We start from the raw sequence: 10,016 nt of genomic DNA, 5'->3' as shown, positions 1-10,016 counted from the left end.
CCCTTCCCTTCCCTTCCCTTCCCCTTCCCTCCCTTCCTTTCCCTTCCCTTCCCCGCCCCGGCCCGGCCGCTGGCGCCTGCGCTGCGGCCGCTTCCTGCCGGAGCTGCGCTGCCCGCTGAGGGTGAGGGGGGCCGGGCTGGGGCTGGGGCCGGGGCTGGGGCCGGGACCGGGGCGGTTGCAGCGGCCCCGCTCGGGGCTCGTTGCCCCGGGGGCTGGGTCCCCTGGCTCGGCGGCCCGGGTGAGCCCCGGCTTGGGGCTTAGCGCTTCTCGGGAGGGCTTTCTGGCACGGTTGTGGGGTTAATGCCTGCTTTGCTCCGGTGTAGCGGAGCCCCGGGGGCGGTAACGGGGGCGCGGTGCCCCCTGCGCAGGTTGGAAGGTGGTGGGCAGGCTTACGGGGGCTCCCAAGCAAGGCTCTGGTGGTCGTAGGTGGCCTGGGGAGAGCCCAGCTGAGGGCTTCGAGGCCCTTCAGCCCCCTGAATGCCTTGTAATTAATTCATCCTACATCGGATCCTGTGCGCCTCGGTGGCACGGCTGAATGTGTGCCTGCGTGCAGGGTGGGGAGCTAGGGCTTGTGGTCCCTAAATCCAGCAGGCGAAGAGATAAGGGATTCATGGATGAGGGATTCAGGACTCTAAAGGCCAGGGAGAAACCACAACTTTTGGCTGGGGAGGAAAGGGAGCAAGGAGCTGTTGGGTCAGACTTGCTCTCCGGAGAGCCTTAGTGCTGCCACTGCTCACTGCGCTTCCCTCTGCTCTCCTTTTGAGGAGTTTTGGGCAGCCAAAATACCTGTGTACCTGTGTACCTTAGCGATAGGGAAGACCTCTGAATTCTTTGCAACGTTTTAAAAAAAGTAATGATCCAGCAAAAGTGTTTGTGAGGTATCAGCAGGAGGGCAGAACATACTTCTGTACATGGTTATTCCACCTTTGCTGATCTGCCCCTGGTGATGTAAGTAACAAAAAAACACCACGAAATACGGTACCGAGGGGCAGGGAGCCAGGTTGGTGTTACAGGCGCTGTGCTGTGCTAGTTCCTAAAAATTCAGTGCTCGCAGGTGAGTTTAGAACCCCATTACGGTTGTGATATCGGTGTGTCACCCTTCCCTACTGTCTAATGGGGAGCTGATTTATAAACAAGTAAAGTTATTTAATTTAATTCATTTCACTTTAAGAATTTGTTGGGTTTGACCTCAAAGGAGGAAGCAGGGGAGAGCACAGTAAACACCCTGAGAGTACGGGCAGAGCGGTGCAGCTGTAGGAGGATAGCCGTGGGGAGGCACGGTGCTGCTTGTTTGATTTGCCTTTCCTGTTCTACCTGAGATCCAAGTCTTAGCATCGCTAAACTCAGGTTGTGGGTTTGGTGTGATGATTTTTTTTATATATATTTTTTTTTTTATTTGGGGGGGAGGGTATTTTTGCAGAAGATGGTTGACTTGGTTGACTTTTTGTTTTGTTTTGTTTTTTTAGATATTTCCCCCTCCCTCCCACCCATCAGGTCTGCATTAAACAGCTCCGCTTGCTTTTAAATGTAGTTTGCTGAAGGTGATGTTGCCTGCAGGGTGCTTGCTTATGCCAGTGGTGTGCTTTTGGTGGTGCTTTGCTGCTGCCCCCCAGTCAGTGAGCAGGGTCTTAGTGTTGGATGTGTGGTGCTTTGCCTCTAGGGGAGGCACGCAGTCCTTTGGCTGCTGCCTGTGCTCCAAGCTGCTCTGTTTCAGAGGTGCATTTGTCCACCCTGTAAAGCAAGGCCAGGGGGCTCTGGGAAGTCTTAGATCAGTGATCCCAAATGCTGTCACAGTTCCTGCCTCTCCCAGATTTGTGAGGGATGGGAAATCCTATTTATCCTTTCCACCCCTTGCTCTTCTTGGAGTTAAATATTTTGGGCCACCCTAGAATATCAGCTGCAAAACTGCATTAGGCCACAGAGTTATATCTGCTGTGCGATTTTACTGACTAACATGTTGGTAGGTTATCCTGTGATGTTTAGTGATGCATTCTGAACCAGCACAGATGAGTCTTACTTCTAGAAAACATGTTTCTGTGTTCCTTAATGTGGTGATGCTGTTCGCATATGTCCCTTCTGTAGCTCTGTTGTGCTCTGGAACTATGTTTGGTAGCGTGCAAGCCTCGTGCTGTGCTATTTCTGTGGAGCCCACACTTTGTGTCTCGGGGCATGCACACGTTCTTCAGAAAAGAGAATTATTCGCTTGTTCCTGAAAGCAGAAGACGCTGATTCTGCATTAGTGCTCGTAAGGGGGTCGTCTCCTTCTCGCCTTGTCTGTTGAAGATGTTGAGGAGGTGTCCAGGTTCGTGTTTCAGCTTCAGGAATGGGGTCAAGAGTCTTGATTAGGGACAGTTCTTACTCTGTTTTGTGTGAGAGGAGGCAGTGAGATGACTCCTTTAGCTCTTTTGTGTTGCTTTTTTTTTTTCTTCTTTAGGCAGTGACTTTGGTATATTTTTCCCGGCTCAGAATTTGCACCTTTTAGTTGTATGTAGGTGCTCTTTTTGCTATTAGCAGCTCTGATCCATGAAGTACTGATGAACGTACTTGGTTGTAAAGCCAATATCATCTGATGTATGTCATCTTCATATTTTCATGTGATTTTCAAAGCTCTATGTTGTTCTACTATACTTCATACTAATACTACAATTTTTATTTCAGAGTCACTACAATCTATGATAAAAGCAGAATTTGACCAGTAATGGAGCTGGCTCATAGTTTGTTGCTGAATGAGGAAGCGCTAGCACAGATCACAGAAGCAAAGAGGCCCGTCTTTATCTTTGAATGGTTAAGGTTTTTGGATAAAGTGCTGGTAGCTGCTAACAAGGTAAGTGGTGTTTTTTTTCCTTTTTCTAAAACATGTATTGATTTTAATATAGAGAAAGCGAATAGATAATATTCAGATAACTGTCTGATCATAACTGTCTGATCCCAGATTCAGCCTCCGTTTTAGTTTGTTGCTTTTAAGTGTTTAACTGTAGGCAGTCAGAGTGACTCTTGCATAAACCACTTAGTTTGGTTCCTTTTCTAAAGTGTCATAAAGTGTCATAAGGTGAAACCTTCCCTTCTGGTGTAGGGATTCTTGATGGTAAAGGGGATTAAAAGATGTTCTGTGCAGGTAATACTGTAATTTTAGTAAGTCATTTAAAGAATGTAAAAAATTACTTAAAGTAACGTCCAATTCTGATCATTTAGCATCTGTCTCTGCTGTTACTGGGTGTATCTAAAGCCTCTCTGAATTATGGGGAAGTGAGAGTGGTATAAAGTTTACTTCAGTCTCTTGTATTTTTGCTGGGTGTTGTTAGAAACAAGACTTACTGTGTTAATTTTTGGTCCGTTAACAGACAGATGTCAAGGAAAAGCAGAAGAAACTAGTAGAACAGCTAACAGGACTCATCAGCAGTTCCCCAGGGCCACCTACGCGAAAACTGCTAGCAAAAAATCTGGCTGCTCTCTACAGCATTGGAGACACATTTACTGTTTTTCAGACACTTGACAAGTGTAATGATATCATCAAGAGCAAAGATGACACGGCAGCCTACCTGCCCACAAAACTGTACGTTCAGTATTACTGGGGAAAGGGGAATGATTTTTTTAAGCAAAGTGGTCATGGATGTTACAGAAAAATCTGCCTGTATATGTGCATGTTTACTTATATTGTTCATGCTTTGGTGGAGTTTATATATGATTGGTGTAGCAGGAAAAAAGAGCAATATGGGGGTTGTGGAGGGCAGGATTTGAAAGTGACAGATACACTTCTGTCTGAAAGTTCGATACTTTCCTCTAGGCAGAGGAGTATCTTATGTTTCTTCACGTGCTTATGCAGTGGAGAGGATGGCAGTAGTTATGCAACGTATAAATAATGCAGTGAAGCAATTCCACCAGTTTTATTGGTGATTGAGCCCAAGTACCCAATTTATGATAGAGCCTGCAGATCGTCAAGCAGGAGCAATTGCCAAGGGAATTGTAACCAAGTGTAGAAGCTTCCCCCCACCTCGAGCATTGCTTGCTTCCATTCCCCTGTCGTAATGTACTGCTTAAGTCTCTCAGAGTCTGTACGCTTGGATGTGGGCGTGCATGTAGATGTGATCCAGCTTGTCTTCATGTATAGGAGCAGAGTCTCACTGGTAGGAATCTGGTTAATGCCACAAGCAACATCTGTTGAAGCTGCTTTAGGGTCCTACCACCTGTGGGGTATCACGTCATGTATTCACGGTGTCTAGCAAACCTCCATTTGGGCTGCCTTCAGGCATTACCATAACGGGGTGTAACAACGAAATTTGAAGTAGTCACCATTTGTGGTGATACTGTCCTTCTTTCACCTGAAACTGTTGCAACTCTGTGAGAAACACCTATAAGTAGAATAGGCTTAGTACTGTCACATGCACAGAAATTCATGCTACCTGTTTAAGTGATAATCAAAAAGGTCTTTTTTTTTTTTTCTATATGGTTTCAAGCTTTAGTTTTTCATTTTTGTGTAGAAGAGTTGTGTAGGAGACGTGCCAGTTAAGCAGTAGGCTGTAATCAGTTTGTAACACAGTTTTGAGGGAAAAAAAATATATCCAAGAATTTCAGTGTTTCTTTTTTTTTTTAAAAAAAATAAAAAATAAAAATTATTTCTTCATAGTGAAAATATGCATTTTTTTCAGGATCTGTGTCTGTAACTGCCCTGGAGCAATCTGCATATCCAACTGCACTACACTGCTTCCTAATCAAAAATGTCCGGGAAAGGAAAAAAATATATATAAGTGTTTTTGGATACAGTGATTTTTTCAGGGTGTCCATACGTGTTATTGTGTTAGTGCACTATAACTTAAGATACATAAGTTCTTAGGTTTGAAAAAAAAATCTCTCAGTATCTATGAAAATGTACCAAATATATTAGGGGGTGGGGCGTTTCTAGTTCACAACTTTGTTTACCAGGCACCTGTTAATAGAACACAAAATCCTGGTCTTGCTGAGATTTCAGCATGTACTCGTCTTCTCCAGAATTTCTGTGTAGATAATGTAGATCATGTAATAATATCCATTCAAATACATGTATGTCTTTTTTTTTCATAGGGCTGCTGTGGCATGTGTTGGAGCATTTTACGAAAAAATGGGCAGAATGTTGGGTAGTTCTTTTCCAGAAACAGTGAATAATCTCTTAAAATCTCTGAAAAGTGCAGAGGTAAGTTTTGAAATATTTTACATTTGTGGTCTTGGTTCCATTTAGACTATGCTATGTAGAAAAATGCAAATTACTTGTATCAAGGTAAGCGTGTAAGTGGATTTGTTCTGCAGAGGGAGGGTTGAGAGTTTTGTTATATGCATAGTATAGTAGTTGCTTTATTGTGGCCTCAGTAATTAAAATTGCGAAATGGCTGTATGTACCATTTGAAGGACTGCATTAGTATTTCCACTTGTGTACCTTGTGTAAATGTTCAATTGTTTAAAAATTAAAAAGAAATACTTAAGTTTTTCAACAAAAAAAAATTATGCAGATTGTCAGCAGGATACGTTCTGCCCTGAAAAGAGAGCGTGTATCATCATACTGAGAGAATGTGTTGTGGGTTGTCAGTGGGGCTGATACGACCGAAATAGCTCCGTTTCTTTTGAAATATATGACAGGTTGGAAAGGAGTGCTGATTGTGTAGATCTTGATTCCTGCTTGTCACAGAAAATGTATATGCAGTAATAAACATGAGTAATCCCACTGCTGGAGATAAAGGGGGGACTTATAACAGCGTTGACTATATCAAATAAGTCTGCATTTTGTCCTGACATTAGTTTTCTTCAGCTGTGCCCTTGTATGCTGTGATATCTATATATACAGATAATTTTTTTGTGCCCTCTAACTTTAGGTACCTGCCTGTGTGCAGGTATGGTAAGAATCTGTTGACTGTTTGGGCTTCACATTTTCTTATATCATTTGCTTGGGGTTTTGTTTATTTGTTTGTTTTTCCTGAGGCTACGGCAGTTGGGACAGAACAGAAGCAACTTATTTTGGGTCAATTTGTTGGACTATTTGGCCTCTTCTTAATTTATGTGGCACTAGAAGCAGTTCTAGTAAGGTCGTATCTAATGCTTACTGCCATCTCATGCCAGCCAAGTAATGGTTGTACCAGACTTCAGTGAAGTGTTAGCAATGCTTACAAAAATATGCATGTACAGAAGTAGGAAAATGTGGAAATAAACACCTGGCACTTGATTTAAGTGCTATGTCTGTGTTTTTGCATAAATGCTTCTTATGTGTGCAGTCTCAGGGCCGCAGTGAAATCCTGATGAGCTTACAGAAAGTCTTAAGTGGCCTTGGAGGAGCAGCAGCTTCTTGTCACCGTGATATTTATAAGAATGCCCGCTCTCTGTTGACAGACAGATCTATGGCTGTACGATGTGCAGTGGCCAAGGTGGGTGAATTTCTCCCCCAGTTCTAGAAATTCTTTGTTCTGTGACTGTGAAGTGTCTGCATCTGAACTTTGACCTGTTGCTTATCATGGGAAACTTGACCATTGCTTGGGAGAGATAAGTCCTTACTGGTTAATACCGAAGGCTCAGGCATTTGACTTAGTGCTTCACATGTACTGAGGTACAGCGGTATTGGCTTCCACTCTTGATAAATAAATAATGAAAGAGTAAATTAACTGTGGGTCACAGTAGGAGAGATTTTGAGTAACACAGTTGCTTTTTTTGTGTTTTCCTTTTACTTTTTAATTTGTGTCAACCTATTCCATGATTATTCTGATTGTTCAGATAAGTTTTCAGTTAATTGGGAGTGTGAGGAAAAAAGTCAAGATATTAATATTAAAATACTTGCTGAATAAACCTGACAATTACACCAATACCTAGATAAAGGGTAAGAATAGTCTCTATTGGTGCTCAGCAAGTTTTTTTTTTTTTTTTTTTTTTTTTTCTCTTCCTCCTTCAGTGTCTGCTGGAATTACAAAATGAAGCGGTGTTTATGTGGACAGCTGAACTAGAGAATGTTGCGACCCTGTGCTTCAAAGCTCTGGAAAACTCAAACTATGGCGTGCGAGTTGCAGTGTCAAAGCTGTTGGGGACAGTCATGGCTACAGCATTGATACCAAAACAAGCAACAGGTACGTTCCTTCTGGATTCTATTTCCAAATGGACAAGCTGCATCTTCAGTGTCATGTTATGTGACAGTGTTGCATGATACATTGTTATTCTAGTACATAGACATGTGTAGTTGATTTGTTTGGTTTTATAAGCTCTTAGCTTAAAAAAAAAGTAAAGTGTTCAGTTTTGCTGTTGTAGTTGGGGGGAAAAAAAAAGTCAAGCTATCAAAATCATTTGGGAATAGTAGCTTATTTTGTAAGCATAAAAAGCAGCTGCTACCTGAAATGTTGTCTAGATTTATGTTGCAAGACAGTTTTGAATTGGTAATAGAGATTTTGAGATGATTGCTTGTGTTGTTTGGAGCTTTAAGATTAAATGATTGCTTTTCTCTTCGCAAAAGTGATGCGGCAGAATGTGAAGAGAGCTACACTTGAGGAAGTCTTGGAACTTATGGCCACTGGATTTTTGCGGGGAGGGTCTGGTTTCCTAAAGAGTGGTGGAGAGATGTTAAAAGTAGGAGGATCTGTCAACAGGGAAGTGCGAGTTGGTGTTACTCAGGTTTGTGATAAGCTTTGTATTCTGTAGTATTTTAGTATCTGTAGTATTTATTTATTTTAAATTAAGTAACATTTGTACATTAACTGTAACTCTTTTAGGATTTATTTGTGGTCTTTGTTTATAATAACTCACAAGGCTAGTTTGGCTCACCTGGTTTGTGGATGTATATATATAGTGTCATTCCTCTAAGATACGTTATTCCTGTTGATTCAAACATGTGCTTAGGAATGTTTATTTGATTTAATCAGTGTGTTTTAGGTGTGATTAGCTTGTTAAAAAAAAAAAAAAATTGAAAAATTAGCATCTTAAAGACTGGCTCCCTGTTTTCATTCTATTTCCTTTTAGACAGGGAAAATACTTCTCTCCTTTTGTGTGTGCTGGTTCTCCTGGTTGCTGCGTCAAGTTTGCTGCCCTAGCTTGTTAAATTATGTTTCTTCTCTCCATATGTCTTTTCTGAGTAGGTGAAATCTGAATACAGAAGCTTTCCTTTTCTAATAGAGGAAGGTAGCAGCAGCATAACCTCAAATTCAGGCATTCCCAGTCTGACGTGTATTTCAATATGCTGCAGTATCTTAACAGAACTCACTTTTTTTTTTTAATCCTAGGGTATTTTGTGAAGCCTTTTTTTTTTTTTTAAGTCGTTTCTTAGGTGAACTTGTCAAATGCTCAGTCTTGATCATAAATTAAAACGTGTTCATGTTGCTATTTGCATTATTATTATTTAAACACATTTTTAAGAAGAGACATATTTAGAGCAATGTGCAGGCCTTGTCATCAAGAGCATTTTGCACTTCAAAGTATACGTAGCAGTATTGGAGCTGTTCTTGGTACTGGAAGCAATTTGGCTTCAAAGGCTTGGCTGATGGGTTGATTCATCCTGCTTAGCCCTATTAAGGTTGCATATAACTGCCCCTGCTATCACTACTGTACTGCAATATGCATGGATATTACTTCAGTTGTTAGGCTCTTGTTTCTGTTTTAATTGGATCTGTATGTAACTTCTGAATTTGCAGGCCTATGTTGTCTTTGTTACAACATTAGGAGGTCAGTGGTTGGAGCGCAACTTTGCTACGTTTTTGTCCCATGTGCTCGATCTGGTCTCCCATCCTCGTGCAACCCAGACCCACGTGGAAGCAGTGTATTCTCGAAGATGCGTGTCCTTTATCCTGAGAGCAACTGTGGGCAGCTTACTGGGGGAGAAAGCACAGATTGCAGCTGCCAAAGATATATGTCAAGCTATTGGTAAACAAATGAAAGCAGTGGGTGAGAAACTTTTTTTTTTTTTTTTTCTGTATTTGAGAGCTGTTGAAAATCATTGTTGTTACATCATCTCAACCTTTTTTCTTTCTTCTACTGTGAGAAGTAATTTTATTGCTATGGTAAAAAATAATTCATCTGCTTTCTGTTTGAAATTTTTTATCCAAAATGTAACTTGTACTTAAAAGGTGACTGTGTAAAAGTGTCTTGTTATCCTCTGGTGGATTTTGGAATTGCATTTGCTTAGAATGCAAGATGGGGAACAGAAGTGTGTTTTTGCGATTAATCTTGGGATAGGTTGTATTGAAAGTTGGGCGGAGTACTGCTGAAGAACATGTAGGTCAGATAACATCCTTGTATATCCCCTGCTAATATCCATGCTGATACCCAGCTGGATTTTATAGGTGACAAATAAAGATGTAATCTGAAAACCGGAATTAGAGAGGATAACTATGGCCTCTTGAATATGTAATCTCTCGTTTTATGAGAGATTACATCATGATTACACATCTCAAAACTATCATTTGTTTCTTATAAAACAGTTAATTTGAGCTAGAGATTGAGAAGGGAAGCTGGAATTGCACAACAGTGCATTTAGCAAACAACTTTTTTTTCTTCTAATGCCACCATCTAATTTGTTTTTAAAATTGATGTTTAATGTATGGAATTGAAATTGTTTTTAAAATTTTTTCAGATTATTCTCTTAACTTTTTTTGGTAGGGAAGGTATGTCTGAAGTTGGAACTTTAATATTTATTGCAGTCGGAACCCTTGTGCTCCCAGGGGAGAGTCTATCAGAAATGATAGTTCTGAGATAAAACGGTTGCAGAAATTACTCCTCCTGCCACCTGCTTATCAAAGTTAGAGAGAATTCCATTATGTTTTTGGATGATGGGATGACCTGCTTTTTTTTTTTTTTATATATTTTCCAATGAATTTGACAAGTTAGAGGTATTTTTACTTGGTAATGATTGCTTCCCTTCATATAAGGGGGATCTTTTGTTAAATTTATAGTGTAGAAGATACATAAATTTTAAGCTGATATTGAAATCCATTTTCTTAGAAGTGACAGTTGCAGCTTCCTTACCCATCAGGTAAGGAATCCCATCCCTTACTCTGTTGCTCCTGGGACATTGTGTAGGAGAA

At 41.0% G+C, this 10,016-nt stretch overlaps 1 protein-coding gene across 5 annotated transcripts in view; it reads left to right on the top strand.

Moving 5' to 3' along the window:
• Nucleotides 1-6: 6 nt before the first annotated feature.
• The window catches only part of HEATR5B (HEAT repeat containing 5B), a 57,241-nt gene continuing 47,231 nt past the window's right edge, over nt 7-10,016 (top strand). Inside the window, exons 1-8 of one of the 5 annotated variants that reach the window (XM_084512684.1) lie at nt 7-121; nt 2,659-2,824; nt 3,342-3,553; nt 5,059-5,167; nt 6,237-6,386; nt 6,905-7,076; nt 7,457-7,614; nt 8,628-8,877. In XM_084512684.1, the coding sequence (XP_084368810.1) occupies nt 2,699-2,824; nt 3,342-3,553; nt 5,059-5,167; nt 6,237-6,386; nt 6,905-7,076; nt 7,457-7,614; nt 8,628-8,877 (1,177 nt within the window). In that variant the 5' untranslated portion in view covers nt 7-121; nt 2,659-2,698. Of the gene's footprint in view, nt 122-173; nt 239-297; nt 1,055-1,328; nt 1,348-2,448; nt 2,572-2,658; nt 2,825-3,341; nt 3,554-5,058; nt 5,168-6,236; nt 6,387-6,904; nt 7,077-7,456; nt 7,615-8,627; nt 8,878-10,016 lie in introns of those variants that run through there. The other 4 variants (XM_084512686.1, XM_084512687.1, XM_084512688.1 and 1 more) reach the window with 4 other exon arrangements.

Source organism: Aythya ferina (assembly GCF_964211825.1).
Source record: "Aythya ferina genome assembly, chromosome: 3".
NCBI classification, from domain to species: Eukaryota; Metazoa; Chordata; class Aves; order Anseriformes; family Anatidae; genus Aythya; species Aythya ferina.
The sequence above is the reverse complement of the archived record's forward strand: the minus strand, read 5'-3'. Positions and strand labels throughout refer to the sequence as shown.